The 27,146-nt window shown below is 48.1% G+C and overlaps 2 protein-coding genes across 3 annotated transcripts in view; one reads left to right on the top strand and one right to left on the bottom strand.

The window, feature by feature from the left end:
• The window catches only part of ACADS (acyl-CoA dehydrogenase short chain), a 379,518-nt gene that overhangs the window by 181,205 nt on the left and 171,167 nt on the right, over nt 1-27,146 (top strand). The window lies entirely within an intron of this gene.
• LOC103115505 (2'-5'-oligoadenylate synthase-like protein 1) lies at nt 1,375-23,570 on the bottom strand. 2 transcript variants are annotated; one of them, XM_060192976.1, is made up of 7 exons: nt 23,188-23,570; nt 16,318-16,600; nt 13,488-13,675; nt 8,145-8,386; nt 4,320-4,467; nt 4,079-4,153; nt 1,375-2,465 (listed from the first exon to the last, which is right to left on the bottom strand). In XM_060192976.1, exons 1-7 carry the CDS (start codon nt 23,383-23,385, stop codon nt 1,962-1,964), a joined length of 1,638 nt encoding a protein of 545 aa, XP_060048959.1. In that variant the 5' UTR covers nt 23,386-23,570; the 3' UTR covers nt 1,375-1,961. The 2 variants fall into 2 exon arrangements, with proteins under 2 accessions (XP_060048959.1, XP_060048960.1); XM_060192977.1 differs by lacking the exon at nt 4,079-4,153 and having other exon boundaries at nt 23,188-23,567.

Below are 27,146 nucleotides of genomic sequence, written 5' to 3'. Positions count from 1 at the left end.
GGAGAGAAAGATAGACACCTGCAGACCTGCTTCACTGCTTGTAAAGTGACCAACCCCACCTCACCCCACCCGCAGGTGGGAGTCGGGGTCTTTACACCCATCCATGTGCCATGTGCGCTTAACCCTCTGTGCTACTACTGCCCTGCCCCTTTGCAGCAGTGTTGTTGTCTTGCTTGTGCCAGATCCTGGACACATTAAAAAAACAATACCGCCTCTTAGTATCTCCCCAAGATCTACATGCTAGAGTTTCTGAAGCTAAGATGCCATACTGTGATGAATGGACAAAAGCACTTTTGTCTTGGGAATGCTTTTCTTTATGGTTCATCTTTGAAGGTGACTGTCAAAAATTGTCGCAGTAAATTATCTGGTCATGGGCTTTTCTGTTACAAAAAGAGAGGAAGTTGATTTATTCACTTTAAAAAAAAAACTAAGAATTTACAAAAAAAAAAAAAAAAAGGAAGGATAGAGGGTCTACCCTGTGGAAAGGAGACACTTTCATTTTTTGCTTCTGAAGGCAACACGTGGTGGGGAGTTGTTGATAAATTCCCCAGAGGCTGTTGAGAATCTTTTGCAAAGTGCATTTTGTATTCTGTGGGACTAGTCTATCAGAAAGCAAGGCATAAAGGGAGGAGGGAGAATAAAAGGTCACTGGTTGGTTGGCATAAGTTTACCTGAAGTCTTCTGACAACAGACATGCTATTGTTTCCCTAAAATCCTTGGACAAGTACAGTGTGTGTGTGTGTTTAGGAGTCAAGAGTGGTTTTTATTTTTTAATTATTTTATTTTATTTTATTGCCTCCAGGGTTATTGCTGGGGCTTGGTGCCTCACCATGAATGCACTGCTCCTGGAGACTACTTTTTTTCTTTTTGTTGCCCTTGTTGTTTTATTGTTGTTGTGGTTATTATTATTGTTGTTATTGATGCCATTGTTGTTGGATAGGACAGCGAGAAATGGAGAGAGGAAGGGAAGACAGAGGGGGGAGAGAAAGACACCTGCAGTCCGACTTCACCATTTGTGAAGCGACCTCCCTGCAGGTGGGGAGCCGGGTGCTTGAACCGGGATCCCTACGCTGGTCTTTGTGCTTCGTGCCATGTGCGCTTAACCTGCTGCCCTACCGCTCGACCCCCTTGATTATTTTTTTTTAACACTGCGTCATCCTTGCTTTCCCTGACTTTGTCTCTTTTACCTCATTTCTCTTTTTGCCTCATTTCCTAGCACTGAGAGGCTCCAGTGATTCAACAGTAGCCCTAGAACAGCATTAGAACCTACGGAATAAATGATGTAGGTCACCTAGATGAGGAGGAACACAGGTTGTCCCTGAGGGACAGGGAGTCAGTCACCATCACTTAGGTTGAGCAGAGACTCAAGGCAGGCAGGGCCCTGGGAGAGCTTTATTTACAAGTAGAAAAAGAGAAGGTTTCAGGTGGGCTGATTAGAATAGGGGCACCCGATGTGATTGGTTAGGGAGTTTATTTGGCTTTCTCTGAAGGTTCTTAGATTAGAAAGGGGCGGGGACCAAGGACACGGTGGTTGCTGAGGTCTTAAGTGTAAGGCTAGTGGCTCTGGGCTCTGTGACCTGGCTTCTTATACTGATGGCTGCAGAGGCTGTGGAGGAAGAGTCTCTTGTTGTAGATCATTGTCTTGCAGGCCCTTCTTGCTCCTCTGCTGGGCAGGTTAGGAGGACTCTCCACAGATTTGATGAAGACTTGAAACCCCAGGCGGGTATAGATAGCATGATGATTGTGCAAAGAGACTCTCATGCCTGAGGCTCCGAAGTCCCAGGTTCAATCCTCCACACCACCATAAGCCAGAGCTGGGCGGTGCTCTGGTGTTAAACAAACAAACAAACAAACAAACAAACAAACAAACAAACAACTTGAAACCCCCAATGCAGAAAGCCTGGAGGAGAGGTGGCAGCTAAGCCCTGGGTTAGGAGGCGGCGACACTTGTCTGGAGGGAGTTAGCACGTGGAAACAAACGGAGCCTCTCCAGCTTGCTTCTTGGAGAGGATGAGGGTGTTGTTTTCCTGGACACCGCAGCTCCCCAAAACCAGCCAGTTCTGCAGAACTTGGCCTCGGAGCTCCAGCTGTTGCTGCTTTTTCGGCAGCCCGCACTGGAATTCGATCTGTTGCTTCAGGCTGGAGACAAAGCTGTTGGGGTGGGTGACATAGGCCTGGCTCTCACCATCCGGGCCCTTCACAAAGACCTGGATCTCGGGGAACACGGTCTCCACCACACTGAAGAGGGTGTCAGAGAAGATCCCGTGAGAGGCCAGGGTGCAGGTGGGGTTGAGGGGCTGCCGCTCCCCTCCCGGCTCCTGGAAGGACAGATGCAGCTGGCCGGAGAAGCCTTTGCTTCGCTGGATCTTCTTCATGAGCTTCTTGACAGGGTCGTAAGGATTGACCCTGAAGCTCAGCTTCCAGGAGTTCCACAGCTCCACGGTCACTTGAATGACTCGAGTGCTCTGAAGGGGAACGGAGGGGAGGGTGGGGGTTGAGGTCACACTCTGACCTGTGGTGCGTGGTCCTTTTACCTGCCGTCTTTCCAACAGCAGACAACATTTAGGGGGTGACAACCATTCCCCAGGCCTCATAGATTTATTATTATTATTTTGCTTCCAGGGTTATCACTGGGGCTTGGTGACAGCACTGCTAATCTACTTCTCCTGGAGGCCATTTTCTCATTTTATTGGATAGGACAGAGAGAAACTGAGAAATAAGGGGAAGACAGAGAGGGGGAGAGAAAGATAGACACCTGCAGACCTGCTTCACCGCCTGTGAAGGGACTCCCCTGCAGGTGGGGAGCCGGGGCTTGAACCGGGATCCTTTCACTGGTCCTCAAGCTTTGTACTATGTGCGCTTAACCCAGTGCGCCACTGTCTGGCCCCCTCTCTATTATTTTTTTATGTGGTGTTGGAAATTGAATCCAGGGTCTCACACTCGAGCTCCATCACCAAGTGACCTCCTTGACTGCCAAGGACAATTTTGAAAAATATGAAGGCCAAGTGTTTGTTGTCATCATCGTTAATATCCCCACTTTATAGGTGAGGAAATTGAGCTTTAGAGAAGGTGGATGGGGGTAGAACATAATGGTTATGCAAAGACTTTCATGCCTGAGGTCCCAGAGTTGCAGGTTTAATTCCCAGCACCACCATAAGCCAGAGCTTTACATGAGACGTTAAGTTAATTAACCAAGGTCACACGGCTAAATTATACACCCAGGTATTTGCAGAGCCCCAGCGCCACATGGGAGCACCACAGACAACATCAAAGGGAGCCCTGTGGATGGTGGAGCCGTGCTTTGGCGCCCCCTCTAGGAATCTAAGGTGAAGAGCTGGTCTAGGAGCCTATAGTGTTGTGTGTGGGTAAAGCCCATTCATCAGCACTACATTAGGTGGGAGTGTAAACTGGCCCAGCCCTGTGGCAAACAGTTTGGTGATTCTTCCAAACACACACAAAAAAGGGCTTACTGGGTGGTGGCTCACACCAGGTGAGCACACACATTACTGTGCAAGGGCCCAGGATCAAGGCTCTGCTCCCCACCTGCGGGGGCAGGGGGAGTTTCATGAGTGGTGAAGCAGGGCTGCAGCTCCCTGTCTCGATCCCTCTCTCTCTCTCTCTCCCTCTCCCTCTCCCTCTCCCTCTCCCTCTCCCTCTCCCTCTCCCTCTCCCTCTCCCTCTCCCTCTCCTTCATCCTTGCTCTCTCTTCCCTTTCAATTTCTCTCTGTCCTATATATAAAATAAAGGCCTACCATATGATTAGCAATTCCTCTCCTAGGCATCTATCCCAAGAACACAGAAACACTTCTCTGAAGAGAGGTATGCATACCTATGTTCATAGCAGCACTATCTGTAACAGCCAAGATAGGGACATAACCCACGTGTCCAACGGACAGCAGACGAGCAGGAAAGGAAATCATGGAATACAGGATATGTACAGCCACAGAGGAATACAATGTAGCTGTAAGAAATGGTGAAATCTATTTGCCACCACAAAAATGGAACTGGAGGGAATCGTGTGAGCTCAGCATGAGCCAAGCCAGGAAGAAAAGAATCAGCACTGAGTCATCTCACTCACAGGGCTGGTCTCACGTGCTGTGGCCTCCTCAAATCCAGGGAATGGTGTGTGGAGGGACGGCGTGGCTAACAGGAGCTGGGGCCTAGTTAGCCTGATGCTGAGGGGGGGCGGGGGGAGGTATGCTGACAGCCATCTTAGAGAGATGCGGAACTGTCCCCGTCAAGCCTGTGCACAAACATGTCCTCACTGAAGTGACGGTGAGGGGCCAGGGAGGCAGCTCAGCCAGGAGAGGAATCCTTACCTGCACGTCCCAGCCAGGGACTGGGTTGTCCTCACTGTCATAACAGCAGTCCTGTTTCAGGCACTGGCTGGCCCTCTGAGCCATTATGTCCCACCTGTAGCCTTCTGCCACGTTGTGCGTGGGGTCAGCCGGATCCAGGATGATGGGCCTGTGACACAGGGAAGGGAGGTGGTCTGGTCTTTTTGCTCTAGTGGCTGGAAGGAAGCCTTCTCAGGAACCATCTCCTTTAGCCACTGGGCATCTGCTCTGTCCAGAGCCCTGGGTGCCGGGGGCTCCCCCAAGACACAGGACAGTGAGGCGGGGAAGGGAAGGAAACCTACAAAGGCTGTGAGTTCAGGAGGTTCTTACTGTGGGCAGCTGGAGGCTGGTTCTATGGGAGCAGGGGTGGGCTGGGAGATAGCGTAGATCCCATGACCTGGGGTGGGAACTGGGGTATTTATCTGCTAACTTACGCCGTCCTTGGGTGCTGATGGCAGGTGTCATTATTGTGATATTAACCCAGCTTGTCCCACATGGCTGCCGGCACCATCGCCCCTTCCCTGGTATTTCCCTGACCCTCTCAGCAGTCCTGAGGAGGCTCCGGGGATGAGGAGACAGGCTCACAGAGGTGCAGACATGCCAGAGCTGGGGTTTAGCTTGGATCCCCCCACAAGTTTCCCCACTTTCTCGTGGCTAAAGGGACTGTGAATTGTTAAAGAAAATGGCCCTGAAGCCACCATCTTTCTGGGACCTTGGTGGGGTCAAAAGTTAGACACAGTTAGCCACACCCCAGACCTCCTGACAGCACAGGGACCTGAGACAGGCTTTCCATCAGACACCGAGGGCGCACAGAGAGTAGCCACTATGATTCCTGCTTCTCAGGTTCCTGAAGCCTGAGCCCCACCCCCCAAGTCCAAGAGGCCTGAGCCCCAGTTCCCAGAAGAATGAATTAACAGCTGAGCAGCCAGCTCAGCGGTAGCACACCAGACCTGCATGCCTGAGTCCCTAGAGGTTCCAGGTTCAATGCCTGGTACCACCTTATTCTGGAGTTGATCAATGAATGCTCTGCTCACTCTTTCTCCTGAAAATAAATAAGGGGATTGAATGGTTGGCACACTTGGTTGACTGCACATGTTAGCATACAGAAGTATCCAGGTTCAAGTCCCTGGTCCCCACCTGCAGGGGGGAAGCTTCATGAGTGGTAAAGCAGTGCTGCAGGTATCTATTTCTTTCTTTCTTTATTTCTTTATTACCAGAGCACTTCTCAGCTCTGTTTCATGGTAGTTATGGGGGACTCGAACCTGGGACTTTGGAGCCTCAGTTATGAAAGTCTCTTTGAAAACCATTATGCTGGGAGTCGGGTGGTAGCTCAGCAGGTTAAGCGCACGTGGCGCAAAGCACAAGGACCGGCATAAGAATCCTGGTTGAGCCCCCAGCTCCCCACCTGCAGGGGAGTCGATTCACAGGCAGTGAAGCAGGTCTGCAGGTGTCTGTCTTTCTCTCCCCCCTCTGTCTTCCCCTCCTCTCTCCATTTCTCTCTGTCCTATCCAACAACAACGACATCCATAATAACTGCAACTTTAAAACAACAAGGGCAACAAAAGGGAATAAATAAATATTAAAAAAAATAAAGAAAATCATTATGCTATCTACCCCCACCTCTCTCTCCCCTTTTCCTCCCAATTTCTCTCTGTCCTCTCAAATCAAATCAATAAAAATATTTTAAAAAGAAAGTAACTCAACACATCTTGAAATACAACATCACAAAACAAAAGGGACCAAGCAATGGCTCTACCTAGCAGAGTGCACACTCTCAGAGCAGTCGGAGAACTGGCCTGGGACTTGAGCCCCTCCTGCACTCAACTCCTCAGGCTGCTGCTCTAATGAACTCACCAAAACTCAAGGTGGGTGACCTGAGAGTGACTAGAGAATCAGCCTTGCAAGCGGAAGTCTTGCGTTTTCCCTCTCCCTGCACCTCGGCAGCTCACGCGCTGCAGTGGCACTCTTGTTCTCTCTCAGCATTAAAAAAAAAATTATTTATTTATTCCCTTTTGTTGCCCTTGTTTTATTGTTGTAGTTATTATTATTGTTATTGATGTTGTGGTTGTTCGATAGGACAGAGAGAAATGGAGAGAGGAGGGGAGGACAGAGAGGGGGAGAGAAAGACAGACACCTGCAGACCTGCTTCACCATCTGTGAAGCGACTCCCCTGCAGGTGGGGAGCCGGGGGCTTGAATTGGGATCCTTCTGCCGGTCCTTGTGCTTTGTGTCACGTGCGCTTAATCCGCTGAGCTACCGCCCGACTACTAAGAATTTTTTTTTTTTTAAATCAAGTCTGTTTTTATTAGTTTTCTTTTTCTCCCCTTCCCCCAGAGCACTGCTCAGCTCTGGCTTATGGTGGTGTGGGGGATTGAACCTGGGGCTTTGGAACCTCAGGCATGAAAATCTTTTTGCATGACTAGTAGGCTATCTCCCTCCATCTAAATCAAGTTTGCTTTATGTCATTGCTATACTCTCTCTCTCTCAAAAGCACAAGCACAGTCCCCAAAGGCACAGAGTAAGGTGGCAGGAACTCTAAAGTCTGAACTGGGAAGAAGGGGTTGTCACTTGCATAAGCAGAGATTCCAGTGAAGCTGGTATAAAGGTGGTGGGCTTGGTGGGGGGAGATAGCGTAATGGTTATGCAAAGAGACTCTCATGCTTGAGGCTCTGAAGTCCCAGGTTCAGTCCCCTGCACCACCATAAGCCAGAGCTGAACAGTGCTCTGGTTAAAAACAAACAAACAAAAACAAGGTGATGGGTCTGTGTTCAACAGAACACCACTCTGCAATTAAAGATACTGATGCAGCATGGGGTAGCAGGTGGATGGAATGGAGGTGCCGAGGTGCAGTGTGGTGAGCAAAGGCGTGGGAGACTAGATGGTTTCGCTCCTGGGTGGAATACAGATAGCTTGAACAAACACAGTTACAAAGGAAAAAAAAAGGGGGGGGGTTGTCAGGTGGTTTCTGTCGACAGGGACTGGGTTCAAACCCCTGGTGTCCACCTGCAGGGGGGATGCTTTATGAGTGGCAAAACAGTGCTGCAGGTCTCTATCTATCTATCTATCTATCTATCATCTATCTCTTCTTTCCTCTTAATTTCTCTGTCTCCACCCAAAATAAATAGAATATTTAAAGACTAGTAAGCAAGGTGTCTGTCTTTTAGACCTGGAGAGAACTAAGGGGGTTGGGGACAAGGGTAGGGACAAGGGCCTTGGTGCACTGACTTACCCGCAGCAGGCACAGGTGTGAACCTGCACCCCTCCAACCTTAGCGTTTTGTGAATCAGCACACAAAGATTTAACAAAACCACTCAGGTGACCTGGGTGGTGATGCAATGGAAAAGCACAGGAATTTACAAAAAGCTGGTCCCGGGGGCCAGGCGGTGGCGCACCTGGTTAAGCACACACATTACAGTGCGCAAGGCCCTAGGTTCAAGCCCCTGGTCCCCACCTGCAGGGGGAAAGCTTCACGGGTGGTGAAATAGAGCTGCAGGTGTCTCTCTGTCTCTCTCCCTCCCTATTTCCCCCTACCCTCTTAATTTCTCTCCGTCTCTATCCAATAATTAATAAATAAATTTCAAAATAAAAACAAACAAGAACCAGCAGGTCCCAGGTTCAGTCTCCAGCACCACCACCTTTACCTGAGGATGTGTGCTTCTCTCTTGTTATAGGAGGAGATCGTAAGAGCAAACAAGCAAACAACCACCCTGTAACTCTCCACCCACCGTCCCCCCCCCCGCACCCCCCCCCCCCCCCCCGTCTCTGCCCTTTCTCAGACGGACGCAGTGGCCCAGTGTGGCTCAGTACCTCTCTCTCTGGAGCTGTTTTCTGACCAGATCCCCTATGACGGGGTCCTGGAGCGAGTAGAAGTGGTTCCAGTAGATGCAGAGGGACTCGGAGTCCTGCAGCAGCTCCATCACGGTGGTGAAGCCTTTGTCCAGCTGGAAAGCCGTCTCCATATGAGTCCCCACTTCCCAGGCGTAGATAGTGAGAAGCTCGAGGGCATAGAGAGGGGGCAGGTGAGCCTTGGGGCACCTGGCCTTCACGTACTGTTGAAGGGGTGGAGAGATGGGTGATAGACAGACAGACAGGCAGACAGACAGACAGACATGGTCGGTGAGGACCACACTGGGCAGAATCCTCTTCTTGACTCAGTTCTGCCACCTGCTGGCCGTGCAACCAGGGCCAACTCACTTTCCTTCTGCTAAGAATGGGGTTTTCTGTCTTAGAATTCAGGGGCTGGGTTAGTCTAAGGTGTTTCAGACTGTGCCTGAGGGAGTGGGGCCCAGTGGGGTGGAGGAGGCCCTGGATTCCATCCTGTCAACAAACAAACAAAAAGAATCTCATTAAACTGTGCTGGACATACTCCTGTCATTGTCAAAAGGACTCTCCTCACCCCAGCCTAACCAATTCCATTTAACTTATTAAATGCCACAACTCACAGCCTATTCTTTTTTCTATTTTAAAAAAATTTTAAGACAGAGAAATTGAGACGAAAGGGGAAGATATGAGTGTAAAAGGCAGTAGCCTTGAAATTCCCTTTTTATGCAGTTGTTTGTTAAGTGCTTTTAGTATGAGTTGCTTGTAGTATGAGGTGGAAAATTCCTTGCCCCTTCCCCCTTGAATAAGCAGGACCTAATCAGTGAAGGCCACCCATTGTTCGAAGGACCCTGCCTGGGGACAAGCCTTATCAGGACCTCATCAGTGAAGGCCACCCATTGTTCGAAGGACCCTACATGGGGACAAGCCTTATCAGGACCTTTGAACAGACTTTGTGGTGTGCTGCCTACCAGATGGGTGGTCATAGCCGATGGCAGGAGGATGTGGCGACCCTGCCTGGTTGAATTCTATTGGTTGTGTGATCTTACTATATTTGAAAATAGCCCGCGCTTTGCTTTGTATGGACCCCGCTTTTTGCTAAGTTTAAAATGATTAGATCTTGTGTTTGCTATAGCCTGTTATTGGATGTAGGTTGATAAGGTGATGTGCTCCCCCTCCCTGAGTGTAGTCTGAATTCCTATAAATTGTATGGTTTGAGCCCTGTTCGGGGTCGAGTTTGGTAGACTAACACCAGTCACCATCTCGGCCCGGATTGCAATTCGTCAATAAACATCTTTGCTTCCTTACAGTGGATGGTGGTTTGATTTATGCTCGCTAACAATGAGGAGAGAAAGAGAGACACCTGCAGCACTGCTTGTGAAATTTGTCCCCCTCTAGGTGAGGACAGGGGGCTTGAACCCAGGTCCTTGCAAATGGTAACATGTGTGCTCAACTAGGGGCGACACCACCTGGGCGCTCTCTCTCTCTCTCTCTGTTCTTTTAATTTCAGAGAGAGAGAGGCCAGGTGATGGTGTACTAGCTGAGCATAAGAGAGAGAGAGAGAGAGAGATGAAAGACAAACCGGGACATCACCCCACCTTCTGTGAAGTTTCCCCCGGTGCAAGTGCTTCCAGATTGGTCTGTGGCCTCAAACCCAGGTCTTCACACACTGTGCACTCCACTGGGTAAGACAGTTCCTGACCCTTATATCTTTATATATATTTTTTAATTGAGAGAGAGGTTTATTTCTATTTTTGATGGATTTATAAGAAAACCCCCCACCTTTCTGCTTAATCTAGCTTGTGCTTCAATATAAGGCTAGGCTTGTGCAAACTGAGATGAAACCATGTTTTTTAAGTTACAGTCTTCAGAATAACAAATTCCTATAAAAACTCTGACAATAGATTGCACAGATCATTATTTTGTAGAACAATAGCCTCAAGATAAAATAAACTCAACTGGCCTTGTTTAGAAAGCCATTCAGAGTGGTGTTAAATATTCCCAAAGTGTCTTTATGAAGTTCTTATCATGACTGTACAATATTTGTGTGAGCTCAAGAGAAATTTGTTCTCTTTCCCACCAGGGAAGGATTAGATAAACCAATTTGTCAATAAACCCTCACGAGTCATTATTATTATTATTTGCTTCGGTGAGGCTACACACACATGCATACACGATTTCTCTGCCTTTAATTTCAGAGAGATAGAGAGATAGAGACAGAGACAGCAGCATCCCCTGTGCCATGGCCCTCCTGTGTGCTGTTGAAACTCAATCCTGGCTCACATACACAGCAAGGTGTGCACTCTACCCAGTGAACCCTCTCCCAGTGACTTTTATACCACTTTTGTATTTCAACTTGTGTTCATGCCAGAAATGTCCTTCAATTAGGTCTGATAATCTCATGAGTAAGAATCAGAACAAAACAAGATGGTTACGGAAGGATAAATGGTGTCCGGCTCCACTTAAGTGATTTACCTAGAACAGTCACATTTATAGAGACAGAAAGTAGAGCAGTGGTTGCCAGAGACTGGCATCTGTGAGCTGGCTGAATATTCCTTGGCCCCTGGCCCCAGGCGATGGGCTGGCTGGAACAATGGAGGTTCACAAATGTGAAAGAAATAATGACTCCAGACCCAAAGGAAGCTCTCAGCATCCCTGAGACTCTAGTTCTGTTCACCACACAACATGGCCTCTCTGTGTCCTTATGCAGAAGTCACACTGCAGCCCTCTCCTGAGTGGACCTTATAAGAAGCTTATAAAAAGCTCTCCAACTAATACTGAACTGAAACACTTTATTTTTTCCTGCCTCCAGGGTTATTGCTGGGGCACGGAACAGGCACTACAAATCCACTGCTCCTGGTGGCCATTTCTCCCATTTTAATTTGATAGGACAGAGAAATTGAGAGGGCAAAACATTTTCCAAAAACCCTACGTGATCAGATCCTTGTGATGGGAGTAGAATAGTGGACAGAAAAGAGTGTTTAGAGAAATAAAAAGTTGATACTAAGCTCCGTGGATATTGTATTCGTAAACAGACATGCATATCACAGGCAGGGAGAAGATATTTTGGATCCTGAAACCAGTCAGCCCGGCAACCTAGCAACCTAGCAAACAGCCAAATCAACAAACAGATGGATCATTCATTTAGCTGGAGGTCTGCAAATCCTTAAGGCCTTGGATCCTTTCCTGTGACGGTTGGTTTATCAATAAAGATAAGGCCAGGGAGACTGGTCAGAGCTAGAGCCTGTGGTCCGAGGCTTAATCCTCAGCACTGCCACATGCCAGAACTGAGTGAGGCTCTGGCCCCAATCAGAGAAATAACTAAACCTTCAAACAAACAGCCACATGACCTGGGAGGCGGCACAGCAGGTGAAGCATTGGCTTCATAAACACGAGGTTCTGGGTTTGATTGTCAGCATACCTGTGCCTAAGTTAATGCTCTTGTTCTTTTTCTTCATCTTCTTCACTTTCTCATAAATAAATATTTGTTTTTCCTTTTTCTCCAGAGCACTGTTCACTTCTGGTTTATGGCGGTGCAGGGGATTGAACCTGGGACTTTGGACCCTCAGGCATCAGAGTCTTTTTGCATAACCATTATGCTATCTACCCTTGCCTAATAAATCTCTTTCTTTCCTTCTTTCTTTCTTTCTTTCTTTCTTTCTCTTTCTTTCTTTCTCTTTCTTTCTTTCTTTCTTTCTTTCTTTCTTTCTTTCTTTCTTTCTAAATAGAGGCAGAGAGAGTGAAAGACAGCATAGCACCAAAGCTTATGTAGTGGGGACCAGGCTTGAAAGTGTGTTACACACATGACAAGTTAGCACACACACTATCCAACTGAGCTATTTTGCTGATTCAATAAGTAAATAAAAAAAGAAAAAAGAAAGAAAGAAAGAAAGGAAAGGACCACTTCATTTTAGCTTTGACAATGCTGGTGTCTGAAGACCCTAAGTTCTACTTTTCTACCCAAATAGACTAACTAGAAACTCACTGATGCTGGTAATTTTCTGAGTTTTCCTTTAAATTCATCATTTTTCCCCTTGAAAACAGAATCAGTCCTTATAAATTCTTAGGTTTTTAAAAAATACTTATTTATTTATTCTCTTTTGTTGCTCTTGTTGTTTTATTATTATAGTTGCTATTGTTGTTGTCATTGTTAGATAGGACAGAGAGAAGTGGAGAGAGGAGGGGAAGACAGAGAGGGGGAGAGAAAGACAGACACCTGCAGACCTGCTTCACCGCCTGTGAAGCGACTCCCCTGCAGGTGGGGAGCCGGGGGCTTGAATCGGGATCCTTATGCCGGTCCTTGCGCTTTGTGCCACCTGCACTTAACCCACTGCACTACTGCCCAACCCCCCCTTTTAAAATTTATTTTATTTTATTTTTAAAAATATTTATTTATTTAATAGTTGTTCTTGTTGTTTTATTGTTGTAGTTATTATTGATGTCGTTGTTGTTGGATAGGACAGAGAGAAATGGAGAGAGGAGGGGAAGACAGAGAGGGGGAGAGAAAGATAGACACCCGCAGACCTGCTTCACCGCCTGAGAAGTGACTCCCCTGCAGGTGGGGAGCCGGGGGCTCGAACTGCATCCTTAGCCGGTCCTTGTGTATCACGCCATGTACGCTTAACCTGCTGTGCTGGACTCCCCCAACTCCCCCTCCTTTTTTTTTTTAAGTCTCCAGTTTTATCGCTGGGGCTCGGTGCCTGCACTATGAATCCACTGCTCTTGGTGGCCATCTTTTTCCATTTTGTTGTTGTTTATTGTATTGTTGTTGTTATTATTGTTGCTGGATAGGACAGAGAGAAATTGAGAGAGGAGGGGGAAGACAGAGCGGGGGAGAGAAAGACAGACACCTGCAGGTAGGGAGCTGGGGGCTCAAACCGGGATCCTTGCTTCATTCCTTGTGCTTTGTACCATGTACATTTAACACTACTGCCCGCCCCCTAGCACTTTTTAAAATATGAAAAACACTTTCCCCTGATTTTAATTGTTGTTGCTGTCCCTGAGTCTCCCTTTCACAAGTTTAGACAACTCTACTTATCTGAGTATTTTGAGACCCAGGCAGATATCACATGTCGAATGTACGAAGCAGCTACCACTGACTACTTCCTCAGTGCCAAGATACTCAGGCACCTGGCCGTGCTGGGGGGCGGGGGTTTGGAGCCTCTTCTTTTGTTAGTCCCATAGGCGGCTGAGATTACTGCGGGGAGTCTCTCTCTCTCTGCCTCCCTTTCCCCTTGATGTAGTGTCCTAAAATGATAAGCCTGGCCACGGCTTTTCTGTCCTCTCTGTCCTCTGCTCTCCCTCCAGCCCCTGTCCTGACAGCTCCTTCACCTGCAGGTACCAGTGTTTCACCAAGCGCAGGAGGCTCTTCAGCTTGGTTGGCTGATGTTTCACGAAGTTTCTCTGCAGCTCGCTGAAGGAGGGGGAGAACTGCCCTGGGTAGTCACAGGCTGCAATCAGATCCTGGTAGCAAGCTGCGTTTGGGAACGGAGGGGCCTGACCTCCGGGAGCAGAGGGCCCTGAGGAGAGAGTGAGCACATGTGGCTGAGTGTTCCTGAGCCCTCAAGGCCCAGGGGCCTCGGGGTTTGTCGGGCTGGAGTCCTGGAGAATTACAGCTGGAGTTTCTAGTCCTCAGCCTCTCGAGGAATCTGAGGGTCTCTACATTCCTTTCCTTCTCTGTATCTCTTGCAGGGACATAGTCCATTCCCCCAAGGCCTGTAGGTAAGACCGAGTTCCAGATAAGAAAGCAAGACTGGGGCTGGGGCTCAGTGGAACGGGGAATATTTTGCATGTTTGAGAACAGACAAGAGAAATGTCTCAGCCAGCAGAGCACAGGACTTGCATGCTTAAGTCTGTTGGTTCAGATATTGGTGCTGCATGTTCTGGAGTGGTGCTCTGGCTTCTCTGTCTCATATGATTTAAATAATAAAGTACATCTTTAAAAAAGGAAAAGGGAGGGGTTGGGGAGGCAGCATAATGATTCTGCAAAAGACTTCCATGCCTGATGCTCTGAGGTCCAAGGTTCAATCCCCAGCACCACCATGAGCCAGAGTTGAGTAGGGCCTCTGGTCTTTCACTGTGTGTGTCTCTCTCTCTCATTAAGAAAACAACAAAAAGGGAGTCGGGCTGTAGTGCAGTGGGTTAAGTGCACGTGGCACAAAGCACAAGGACCGGCATAGGGATCCCAGTTCAAGCCCCCAGCTCCCTACCTGTAGGGGAGTCACTTCACAGGCGGTGAAGCAGGTCTGCAGGTGTCTGTCTTTCTCTCCCCCTCTCTGTCTTCCCCTCCTCTCTCCATTTCTCTCTGTTCTATCCAACAACGACGGCATCAATAACAATAGCGATAATAACTACAACAATGGCAACAAAAGGGAATAAATAAGTAAATAAATCTAAACAAATTAAAACAATAACAACAACAAATTTAGTGCAACGGGGTAAGCACAGGTGGCAAGGACCAGCATGAGGATCCCAGTTCGAGCTCCTGTAGGGAAGTTGCTTCACAGGTGGTGAAGCAGGTCTGCAGGTGTCTGTCTTTCTCTCCCCCTCTCTGTCTTCCCCTCCTCTCTCCATTTCTCTCTGTTCTATCCAACAACGATGACATCAATAGCAACAGTAATAACTACAACAATGGGGTCAGGTGGTGGCGCACCTGGTTGAGCGTACATGTTATAGTGCACAAGGACCCAGGTTCAAGCCCCCAGCCCCCACCTGTAGAGGGAATGCTTTACAAGTGGTGAAGCAGTATTGCAGGTATCTCTGTCTCTCCGTCTCTATCACCCTTTGATTTCTGGCTGTCTCTACCCAGTAAATAAAATAAAGATAAAAAAATAACTACAATAATAAAACAACAAGGGCAACAACAGGGAATAAATAAATAAATATTTTTAAAAAGTTCTAAAAAATATAAATTAAAAAAAAATATATATATATGGGGAGTCGGGCAGTAGCGCAGCAGGTTAAGCTCATGTGGTCCAAAGTGCAAGGACCAGTGTAAGGATCCCGGTTCGAGCCCCCGCTCCCCACCTGCAGGGGAGTCGCTTCACAGGTAGTGAAACAGGTCTGCAGGTGTCTGTCTTTCTCTCCCCTTCTCTGTCTTCCCCTCCTCTTTCCATTTCTTTTAAAAAAAAAAAAATTAAATTATCTTTATTTATTGGATAGAGACAGTTAGAAATCAAGAGGGAAGGGAGGGATAGAAAGGGTGAGAGACAGAGACACCTGCAGCCCTGCTTCACCACTCGTGAAGCTTTCCCCCTGCAGGTGGGGACCAGGGGCTCAAACCTGGGTCCTTGCGCATTGTAATGTGTGCACTCAACCAGGTGCGCCACCACCCAGCCCCTCCCTCTCTCCATTTCTCTCTGTCCTATCCAACAACGACTATAACAATAGACAACAAGGGCAACAAAAGTGAATAAATAAATAAATAATATATATATATACATATATATATATGGAAAAAGACCACCCCTTGAATCTCAGGGCTTTTTTTGTGCCCCATAAGCTTCCAGGCACCCCCTTTCTTGATACAATCTGGCACTCACTGGAGGCAGGGAGGCTAATTCTAGTTAGATGCTCTAGCCTCCAGTTGTGGGTTTGCACAGCTGTAAAGCTTTCCTCCCATCTGTCAAAATTGACAGGAGGGGCCAGGTGGTAGCACACCTGGTTAAATGCACACATTATAGTGTGCAAGGACCCAGGTTCAAGTCCCTGGTCCCCACCTACAGGTGAAAGCTTCATGAGTGGGTGAAGCAGGGCTGTAGGTGTCTCTCTGTCTCTCTCCCTTTCTATCTCCCCCTCCTCTCTCACTTTCTCCCTGTCTCTATACAATAATAATAACAATAACAGTAATAATATGATAGGACAGAATCTGACTTTCTGTGGCCCTAGGCAGCAACCTCAGGTTCAGTTTCAGAAATTTCCCAGAGGCACCTGGGTTTGTCTTCCAGCTCTTTCCTCTCGGGGTCTCACCTCCAGCTGAATGTTCTTTCCAGAGAAAACTCCTTTCTGTTCTCCCTCTCAGTGTTCACCTGGGCCCCCTCATTCTGTTTAAGCATCTATCTGCATGGTTTCGGATCAGTTTGCTTCCCTAGTTCACGGACAGAGCTAGGTCAACCCCAGTGAAGTGGGTGTTCTGGGTAGGCCAGGGTTCCACTCCCCTTACCCAGGGCTCTGTAGGCAGGCACGATGGTGACTGTGGTGGGCGTAGTGCTGTCCCAGGTCTTGATGGAGAGGACGACACCACTGGGGGGCCCCTGGGTCACCTGCACGTCCCAGAGCCCCAGCTCCAGAAGGTCTTGGCAGCTCCAGGCCTTTCTCTGTATCATGTGCAGGATGGTCTGGCGGGAGTCGGCCTCATCCTGGAAACTGTGGAAGCAGCTCAGAAACGCCACCAGCTCCACATCAAGGTTGTTCCTGAGTGCCGTGCCATTCCCATAGCAACCCACCTGTAGGACAAAGAGTCCGTCATCCGAGGCCACTGCCTGTGCCAGCATCGAAGGTGTGACAGGTGAAGCTATGCTGGGCACGGACACAGCAATAACCCCAGCTGATGGCAGAACCCACCCAGAGAGCAGCACCTCACTGATGGGAAGGGTGGGGCATGAGTCAGTGACTATCCGTCAATCGCACAAACAGATAACGACAAGCAGGGAAACAGATGACAGTGGCTGGGAGACACCATGGAAACTGAACCCTCAGGTGGTCCTGAAAACACAGCTCTGACTTACGGCATCCAGCATCCAGTGAGGCCCAAACTGAGACCGCTTCCAGGCTCTTCCCCTTGTCCTTCTTCACTGAGACTCCCAAGGACCCACACCCAGGACAGCAGCCCCTCTCTTCTTGTGAGTTGGACCCATGGGACACCCCCTGCCCTCTCTGTCTCTACTTGAATATCAGTCTCTTGGGCCATCGACATAGTGATTGGTCTCACCACTCATCAAATCATATATATATATTTAAATTTATTTACTTTCCCTTTTGTTGCCCTTGTTGTTTTTCATTGTTGTTGTAGTTATTATTGTTGTTGCTATTGATGTCGTCGTTGTTGGATAGGACAGAGAGAAATGGAGAGAGGAGGGGAAGACAGGGAGGGAGAGAGAAAGACAGACACCTGCAGACCTGCTTCACCACCTGTGAAGCGACTCTCCTGCAAGTGGGGAGCCGGGGGCTCGAACCAAGATCTGAATGCCAGTCCTTGTACACGTGCGCTTAACCTGCTGCGCTACTGCCCGACTCCCCAAATCATGTTTTTATAACAAGGACTCCTCCCATAAAATCATATTGTTGGTGGTGTACCTGGTTGAGCGCATATGTTACAGACATGCAAGGACTCAGGTTCAAGCCCTAGTCTCCACCTGCAGGGGGGGAAGCTTCACAAGCATCGAAGCAGTGCTGCAGGTGTCTCTCTTTCCCTTCTGTCTCTCTCCCATCCTTCTCAATTCTTCTCTGTCTCTATCCAAAATAAATAACATTAAAATCCATTCAAATCATATTGTAATTATACACAATAGGCCTGAACTGTCACGTAAAACCTATTCCCGTACAGGTGAGCATACCTGCGGTTGGACCTGACATCACACAGCCAGGCCACCAGGAGTCCCTGAGCCCTCTGACCGGATTTTAGTGCTCACCACCCCTTGAGGGACAGACAGGCGGTACTAATGCCCCTTCCTTACGACTGAGAGGTCAGGAGGCTCAGCCCCTGGGCTGGGTCATGTAGCAAGTGGCAGAATTTGGGCTGGAACCCAGTGCCCATATCTTCCACCCCCCCTTTTAAAATTTCTGTTTTTCGGGAGTCAGGTGGTAGCGCAGCAGGTCAGCAAGCGCCTCTTTCACTTTCTCTCTGTCGTATCAAATAAAAAGATAGAGGGAGTCGGGCGGTGGCGCAGTGGGTTAAGCGCAAGTGGCGCAAAGTGCAGGGACCGGCGTAAGGATCCCGGTTCGAGCCCCCGGCTCCCCACCTGCAGGGGAGTCGCTTCACGGGCGGTGAAGCAGGTCTGCAGGTGTCTATCTTTCTCTCCCCTCTCTCTGTCTTCCCCTCCTCTCCCCATTTCTTTCTGTCCTATCCAACAACAAAGCAACGTCAACAATGGCAATAATAACCGAAACGAGGCTGCAACAACTAGGGCAACAAAAAGGGGGAAAAATGGCCTCCAGGAGCGGTGGATTCATGGTGCAGGCACCGAGCCCAGCAATAACCCTGGAGGAAAAAAAAAAAAAAACAAATAAAAAGATAGAAAAAAACCAGCAAAGTTTGGGTAAAATATCCTTTCTTCTTGGCACTGCTCTTGGAAATAGTTTCTATTATTTAGTGTTTTGAGGGGGAGAAGTGACTCTGGACTAAGGGTAGGATTTGAGTGCTGGGTGAACACCACTTCAGGCCCCCACCCCATCCCTACCCCTGGTCATTAGTAAATCCTTCTGTCCCAGATTTTGCCCATTGAATTTTCTTCATTCTCAGTGTTGTCATGAGGGTGGGTAGTGTGGAGGGTTGCCCTGGCTCAGCCTGGCACCCTAGACTAGACAGAGGCTCAGACAACAATTTATTTTCTTTTTCTTTTTTTTTTTAGTTCTTATTAAAATTTATTCCCTTTTGTTGCCCTCTTTTTTATTGTTGTTGTAGTTGTTGTTATTGATGTCGTCGTTTTTGGATAGGACAGAGAGAAATGGAGAGAGGAGGGGAAGACAGAGAGGGGGAGAGAAAGACAGACACCTGCAGACCTGCTTCACGGCCTGTCAAGCAACTCCCCTGCAGGTGGGGAGCTGGGGGCTTGAACTGGGATCCGTACGCCGGTCCTTGCGCTTTGCGCCAGTTGCGCTTAACCCTCGCTACTGCCTGACTCCCTTTGTTTTCCTTTTTCTTTTTGCCTCCAAGGTTATTGCTGGGGCTCGGTGCCTACACCATGAATCTACTGCTCCTGGAGGTTATTTTTTCCCCTTTTTGTTGCCATAGTTTTTTATTAATCATTGTTGTGGTTATTGTTATTGATGTCCTTGTCGTTAAATAAGGCAGAGAGAAATGGAGAGAGGAGGGGAAGACAAAGAGGGGGAGAGAAAGATAGACACCTGCAGACGTGCTTCACCGCTTGTTAAGTGACCCCCTGAAGGTGGGGAGCTGGTGGGTTCAAACAAGGATCCTTACACTGGTCCTTGCACTTTGCGTCATGTGCGCTTAGCTCACCGCACACCCCCCCCCTTTTTTTTTTTTTTTAACCAGAGCATTGTTCAACTCTGGTTTATGGCTGTGTATTGGATTGAGCCTGGGACTTTGGCGATTTAGGCAAAAGAATCTCTTTGCATAACCATTATGCTACCTACCCCGCCCCTAGATAAGAATCTATGTTCCAGCCATGACATCATCTCCCCAGACAATAACTTGGATCCACCCGCACATCAGATTTCAGGCTGAGGGGAAAAAACAACAACAGTATAGCCACAGACCCTTTGGAATATAACTAAAACATGCCTACTAGCTATCTACAGAATGGAGACCCCCCCCCAATTCTTCATCTGCACTATTCCAGCCTTTAGGTTCACGATTAGTCAACAATTTGTTTGGCTTTATATATTAACTTTCTTTTCAGCCACCAGGTTCCAGATGCTAGCATGATGCCAACCAGACTTCCCTGGACAGACAACCCCACCAATGTGTCCTAAAGCTCTGCTTCCCCAGAACCCCGCCTCACTAGGGAAAGAGAGAGGCAGGCTGGGAGTACGGATCCACCTGTCAACGCCCATGTTTAGCGGGGAAGCAATTACAGAAGCCAGACCTTCCACCTTCTGCACCCCACAATGACCTTGGGTCCATAGTCCCAGAGGGATAAAGAATAGGAAAGCTATCAGGGGAGGGGATGAGATACAGAGTTCTGGTGGTGGGAATTGTGTGGAGTTGTACCTCTCTTATCCTATGGTTTTATCAGTGTTTCCTTTTTTTTAAAAAAATATTTTTTATATTTATTTTATTTATTTATTCCCTTTTGTTGCCCTTGTTGTTTTATTGTTGTAGTTATTATTGTTGTTGTCGTTGTTGGATAGGACAGAGAGAAATGGAGAGAGGAGGGGAAGACAGAGAGGAGGAGAGAAAGATAGACACCTGCAGACCTGCTTCACCACCTGTGAAGCGACTCCCCTGCAGGTGGGGAGCCAGGGTTCGAACCGGGATCCTTATGCTAGTCCTTGTGCTTTGCGCCACCTGCGCTTAGCCCGCTGCACTACAGCCCGACTCCCCAGTGTTTCCTTTTTATAAATAAAAAAATAAAAAGAATATATCATGGGAGCTGGGAGACAGCTCACCCGGGAGCTCATGTGCCTGGCTGTGTAGGAGGCCCAGGACATCCTGGAAAAGCTCAAAGATGGTGGGTCAGGGTCGTGACCTCTCTCTTCTCTTTCTGTCTCTCCCTCTTTTTAAAAACTTTAATTTACTTATTATTTAATAGAGACAGAAACTGAGAGAGGAGGGGGAGGTAAAGAGCGAGCGAGAGAGAGAGAGAGAGACAGAGAGACACCTACAGCCGCCCTGCTTCATCACTTGTGAAACTTCTTTCCCTTGCAGGTGGGGAGCAGGGACTTGAATTTGGACCCTTGTGCACTGGAGTGTGTGCACTCAACCAGGTGTGCCACCACCCGGCCCTTCTCCCTTTTTTCTCTATATCTCTCAAAAAAAAGGAAAGAAAGAAAGAAAGGAGGAAAGAAAAAAAAAAGAAAGGAGGAAAGAAAGAAAGAAAGAAAAGAAAAGAAAAGAAAAGAAAGAAAAAGGATGTGGTCCGGGAGGTGGCGCAGTGGTAAAGCTTTGGACTCTCAAGCATGGGGTTCCGAGTTTGATCCCCGGCAGCACATGTGATGTCTGCTTCTTTCTCTTTCTCCTATCTTTCTCATAAATAAATAAAATCTAAAAAAAAAAAAAGAAAGAAAGGAAGAAAAAGAAAAAAAAAGGAGACAGGGACACTGCTCAAAGTGTCACACATGTGTGAGGTCTTGGGTTCATTCACCGAGGCCACACTGAAAATAGTTGGTAGATAAAGAAGCCTGTTTTGTTGCTGTCAGAGCGTCTCCTGTGTCTAATCATTGGACTGCCTTGCCCTGTTTGCTGGTGAGGGAGAGCTGGTGGTCCTGATGGAGATGTCTCAGCTACAGGTGAGAAGACCCAGGCTTGAAAGGTGAGATGATCAGACTAGGCTGATAGCTGGCAAACGAAGAAGCCCAGAGCTAATCCCAGGTCTATGTGTTGGCAGAACTGTGGCTTGTCACCGGCAACTCAGAAGACATCAAGTTCCAGGTCTTGGGGCTGGTGTAGAGAGGGCATGGGGCTCCGAGCCTTCTGAATCCAGGCACGGCAACGACTGGGAGAGCCAGGGCACTGGGCTGGCAGTCAGGGGTCTCCATCTAGCCTCATGTGGGGCGGGGGCAGCATTCACTGTGGGGAACTTGGCGTGTCTCTCATCCTCTCTCTGCCTCAGTTTCCTTAACAGTTAGGGGAGTAAGACTGTAGATTTTCCGAGGCCCTTATACTTTGACCCTCTTGAATTCTGATCTTTGCTCAGACCAGGGTGACACCAGGTAGTAGGAGAAAGGGAGGGTGGAGTCTCTGTGGGGCAACCTGGAGCTCTGCTTCTGAAGTCAGACAGACCCGGGTTCTAGTCCCCACTCTGCCATTACCCGTGTGACCCTTGGAAAGTCACCTGACCTGTGAGATTACATTAAAATACTTTTTTTTTTTTTAAATTACCACTAAGGTTATTGCTGGGGCTCAGTGCCTATCCAATGAGCCCATCTCTTCTGTTGGCTCCCCCCCTTTAATTTTCTTTTTCTTTTGATAAGATAGAGAGAAATTGAGAGGGGAGGGGGACACAGAGATGTAGAAAGAGACACTTGCAGTTTTGCTTCACAGCTGGTGAAGCTTCCCCCTTGTAGGTGGGGACTGGGGACTTGAATGGGATTGCGTGTGCTTCACTGGGTGAGCCACTGCCCAGTCCCTAAAGTTTATTTTCATGTGGCCTGAGAGGTGGCACAGCGGAGGAAGTGGTAGATTCTCAAATATGAAGTCCCGAGTTTAATCTTGGCATCACAGGTGCCAGAGTAATGCTCTGCTTCTCTCTTCCTCTCTCATAAATAAATACATCTTTAAAAAAATTAACTCCATAGGAAAATAGGGAGAGAACAAAATCAACACTCATTATCTAACCAGGAAGAGCCAACTGAGTTTCAGTAAGCCTAAACGTGATGTTTGCTTCATCTAAACACTTGAAAGGAAGTGACAGAATAGGGCAGGCGGTGGTGAACCGGTAGATCACATATCGCCATGCACAAGGACTCAGGTTCAAGACCCCGCTCCCCACCTGCAGAGGGAAACTTTCATGAATCATGGAGCAGTGCTTCAGGGGGTCTCACACTCTCTCTCTCTTTTTCTACCTCCCCCTCCCTCTCAATTTCTCTCTGTCCTGTCAAATAGAAGAGAGAATAAGAGGAAAAAAATGACCCCCAGGAGCGATGGATGTGTTGTATAGGTCCTGAGCCCCAGCAATAACCCTGGTGGCAATAAATAAGTAAGTAGGTGACAGGTAGCAATGAACTTTGTACTGAACAACATGCCTGCCCCACACCCAACACCATCCACAACATTCCCTTACGTCCTCAGGCGACTGTCACCGTGTTCCCAAACTCTGACATCAGGAAGAATCACAGACCCCGCAGAGAATCTGCCAAACTGTGTGCGTGCGTGTGTGTGCGTGTGTGTGTGTGTGTGTGTATGTGTGTGCGCGTATGCGTGTGTATGTGTGTGTGCGTGTGTGTATGTGTGTATGTGTGTATGCGCGTGTGTGCATGTGCGTGCGTGCGTGCGTGCGTGCGTGTGTGTGTGTGTGTGTGTGTGTGTGTGTGTGGCAGGCAGGGGAGAAAGCAGCACCTCCCTCACAAGGTGCACAGACCAGAGAGACCCAAGTCACGCTCGCCCAAACCTAAAGTGGCAGGTTCCTGCTGAAGGGGCACAGCTGACTGAGGCAGCCTCAGGCCTGGGGGCAGAGGGGGCAAGTCTCACCATGACCACCTTGAGCACTCGAGCACTGCGGTGCGGTCCCTGCTCCCCCAGGAAGCGCTCATTCTTCAGGAACTGCTCCACAGCCCATAGGGTGTCCAGCACTTCCTCCTTCTGCCTCCGCTTGGGCTGCAGCCACTGTGTCACAAAGGCGTCCAGCCTGGAGGCCGGGGTCCTGTACAGCTCTCCGGGCTGCGCCATCTCCGTGTCCTCAGTCCTGTTGCTTGGGGGACAGATATTTATTCACACACCTCCTGGGCTTCTGACACACACCCCTTCTTTAAGGGGGCTCCTCCTTGGTTCACTTCCAGTCATCTGGGGGCGGAGGGAGAAGACCAGAGCCGAGAGGCAGCCAGGGGGTGACTGTTGGGTTCGGGGTGTCCCTTCCGGGAGCCCCCTCGCTGCCCTCAGAGCTGCCCAGGGCTACCTGGCTGAGCCTAGGCATTCTGGTACCACCTTAAGAGACCGGGCACCCGGCCAGCTTTCCTGCGGTTGGTTTCGATTCCTGGCTGGTCCCATTTCCCTTCTGTGACGTTTGGAAACTGAAATTGGATGAGGTCTGGCATACTGGCACCTGCCCACCTATCACCTCCTTTCCCAACAGAAGATGTGGAGGTGAAAGGAGATGAAGTGTTCATGTCCGGGTGAACCCCGGGAACTCCAGGGCCTCAGAGGACAGACCTCGAACCCCATAAACACCTTCCCAGCTATTAACCTTTTCACACATTTATTGTTATGTAGTCTTTTTTTAAAAATTTTAATTTCATCATTTATTGGCCAGAGACAGAGAAATCAAGAGGGAAGGGGCAGATAGAGAAAGAGAGACACTGGGGGCCAGGTGGCGGCACACCTGATTAAGTGCTCACACTACAGTGTCCAAGGTCACAGGTTCAATCCCCTGGTTCCCACCTGCAGGGGCAAAGCTTCATGAGCGGTGAAGCAGAACTGCAGGTGTCTCTGTCTCTTTCCCTCTGTCTCCCCACTCCCTCTCAATTTCTCTTTGTCTCTATCCAATAATAAAATAAATAAATAAAAATTAGGAGGCCGGATGGTGGTGCATCAGATTGAGTGCACATGGTACAAAGTACCGGGGACCCACTCAACGATCCTGGTTTGAGACCCCGGCTCTCCACCTGCAGGAAGGTTACTTCATGGGCAGTGGGGCAGCTCTGGAGGTGTCTTTCTTTCTTTCTTTTAAAATATTTTTTATTTTATTTGTTATTGGATAGAGATAGAGAGAAATTGAGAGGAAGGGGAAGATAGGGAGAGAGATAGAGAGACTCCTACTGCCCTGCTTCACCACTCGTGAAGCTTTCCCCCTGCAGGTGGGGACCAGGGACTTGAACCCTGGGTCTTGTGCACTGTAATGTGGGTGCTTAACCTCATGTGCTACTGCCTGCCCCCCCTGCAGGTGTCTTTCTATTTCTCTCCCTCTCTGTCTTCCCCTCCTCTCTAAATTTCTCTCTGTCCTGTCCAACAGTAGCAGCAGCAGCAGCAACAATGGAAAAAAAAAGATGGTCTCCAGGAGCAGTGGATTCATGGTGCAGGCACCGAGCCCCAGCGATAATCCTGGAGGCAGAAAACAAAATTTAAAAAGAGATGAAAAAGAAAATATTGAAAGAGAGAGAGAGAGAGAGAGAGAGAAAGAGACACACCTGTAGTACTACTTTATTGCTCATGAAGCTTCTTCCTTGCAGGTGGGGATGGGGGGCTTGAACCCAGGTCCTTGCACATTGTAACAGGCATGCTTTACCAGGTGTGCCGACACTCTGTCCCCTGGCATGCCGAGTGGATATTGTAGGCCGACAGTGTACTGTGGTTAGAATGACGACTTTCAGTTTCAGTTTCTGAATTTCCATTAAGAAGAGTTTCGAAAAACAAGCATCCACTCCAGTGAGGGTGGGGTGCTGTCAGTCTGGGCCAGTACACGGGGAGGAATCTTGGAGAGCCACTCATGCATTCAACAAACATTTCTTTATTTATTCCTTTGAAAGATTTACTTATTAAAAGGTCAGGTGGTTCACAGGCGGTGAAGCAGGTCTGCAGGTGTCTGTCTTTCTCTCCTCCTCTCTGTCTCCCCCTCCTCTCTCCATTTCTCTCTGTCCTATCCAACAATGACGACATCAATAACAACAATAGTAACTACAACAACAATAAAACAACAAGGGCAACAAAAGGGAAAAAGTAAATAAATTTAAAAAAACAAAAAAGGGTTGGGTGGTAGCACACTCAGTTGAACGTGCGTGTTACCATGCACACAGACCCAAGTTCAAGCCCTCGGTCCCCACCTGTGGGCGGGGGGGTAGGGTGGGTTGGGAGGCTTCACAAGTGGTGAAACAGGGCTGCAAGTGTCTTTTTCCGTTTCTCTCTCCTCCTCTCTATCTCCCTCTTCCATCTGTTTCCCTCTGTCTCAATAGGCCTCCTTTATTTTTATTATTTTATTTTATTTTATTTTTTAACCAGGACACTGCTCAGCTCTGGCTTATGGTGGTGTGGGGATTGAACCTGGGACTTTGGAGCCTCAGGCATGAGAGTCTGTTTGCATAACCGTTATGCTATCTACCTTCCACCCTCCCTCTGTCTTTATCCAATAAGTGAATACATACATAAAAGATTAAAAAAAAGATTCATTTTGGGGCTGGGCCAGTTGAATGTAAACATTATTATTTGCAACGACCCAGGTTAATTAATCCCCCATTCCCTACCCGCAGGCAGGAAGCTTCAGCTGGTGAAGCAGGGTTGCAGGTCTTTCTCTCTCTCTTTTTTAGATAGTCTCCATATTTCTCTGTCCTATCAAATAAAATCAACGAATGATAAATACATACATATATATATTTAGATTTTAGGAATATATTTATTTATGAGAAAGATAAGAGGAGAGAGAGATAGAACCAGACATCACGCTGGTACATGTGCTGCTGGGGATTGAACTTAGGACCTCATGCTTGAGAGTTTAATGCTTTACACACTGTGCCACCTCCTGGACCACATAAAAAAACATATAATTTTTTAAGAAAAGATTTATTGATTTGCTTATTACTATCAGGACTTCACTGGGGCTTTGGGTCTCCCAATAGTCTTTTTTTTTCCCTTCCAGATAGAGGGTGAGAGACAGGAGGAGAGACATCACAGCACTTTCCACTGCTCATGAAGCTTCCCCTTTGCATGGTGCTCCCGTTTGGTGGCTGGGGGCTTGAACCCTGGTCCTTGTGCTTAGTGAAGTGTGGGTTCTACCAAGTGAGCCATGTCCAGGCCACTCCTCCCCCCCCCCAAGATTTTTCTTTCATTTAATTCATGGGAGAAATAATGTTGCAGAGGAGAGGGACTTAAAGAGGGAGGCGGACTCTGCAGCACTGCAAACCAGAGCTGATCAGTGCTCTGGTAAAAAAAAAAAAAAAGAAAGAAAAATCAGTGAAAAAAAAAAAAAGAGGGAGGTGGAGAGGCTGAAGAAGGGAGGGGACCTTGAGTCCTGAGATGGAGGAAGAGGATCAGCTAGGGGAGGGGGTGGTGTGACGACACCCACTGCGGGGAGATATGAAACTGTCAGCCTGTGGCCGCAGACTCATCTCCTTCATCCGAATGAACAATAAAAATAAAAGATGAGAGAGAGGGAGAGACAGAGACAGAGAGACAGAGAGAGAGAGAGAGTTAAATAATGCTGGGGCAGATGGGTTTGGGGGACACTGAGGCTCTAACTCTGAACCTCACACCTCTGGATCCCAAGCTTTACCCACTGAGCCACCTCTAGGCCACAGCAGAGATTTTTTTCTTTTCTTTTCTTTTCTTTCTTTTTTAAAAAATTTATTTCTTTATTGGGGAATTAATGTTTTACATTCAACAGTAAATACAATAGTTTGTACATGCATAACATCCCCCAGTTTCCCATTTAACAATATAACCTCCACTATGTCATTTATCATCCTTCATGGACCTGTATTCTCCCCACCACCCACCCCAAAGTC

Source organism: Erinaceus europaeus, chromosome 6 (genome assembly GCF_950295315.1).
Source record: "Erinaceus europaeus chromosome 6, mEriEur2.1, whole genome shotgun sequence".
NCBI classification, from domain to species: domain Eukaryota; kingdom Metazoa; phylum Chordata; class Mammalia; order Eulipotyphla; family Erinaceidae; genus Erinaceus; species Erinaceus europaeus.
This window is presented reverse-complemented; position numbering and strand designations above follow the sequence as displayed.

Excerpts from the sequence above, each read along its gene's own strand:
- LOC103115505 (XM_060192976.1), bottom strand. The coding sequence starts at position 23,385 with ATGGCGCAGCCCGGAGAGCTGTACAGGACCCCGGCCTCCAGGCTGGAC. Across the intron at positions 13,676-16,317 it reads GCCTGCCTACAGAGCCCTGG|GGCCCTCTGCTCCCGGAGGT; the intron begins GTAAGGGGAGTG and ends CTCTCTCCTCAG. Across the intron at positions 4,154-4,319 it reads TCCCTGGCTGGGACGTGCAG|CTCCTGTTAGCCACGCCGTC; the intron begins GTAAGGATTCCT and ends ACTAGGCCCCAG.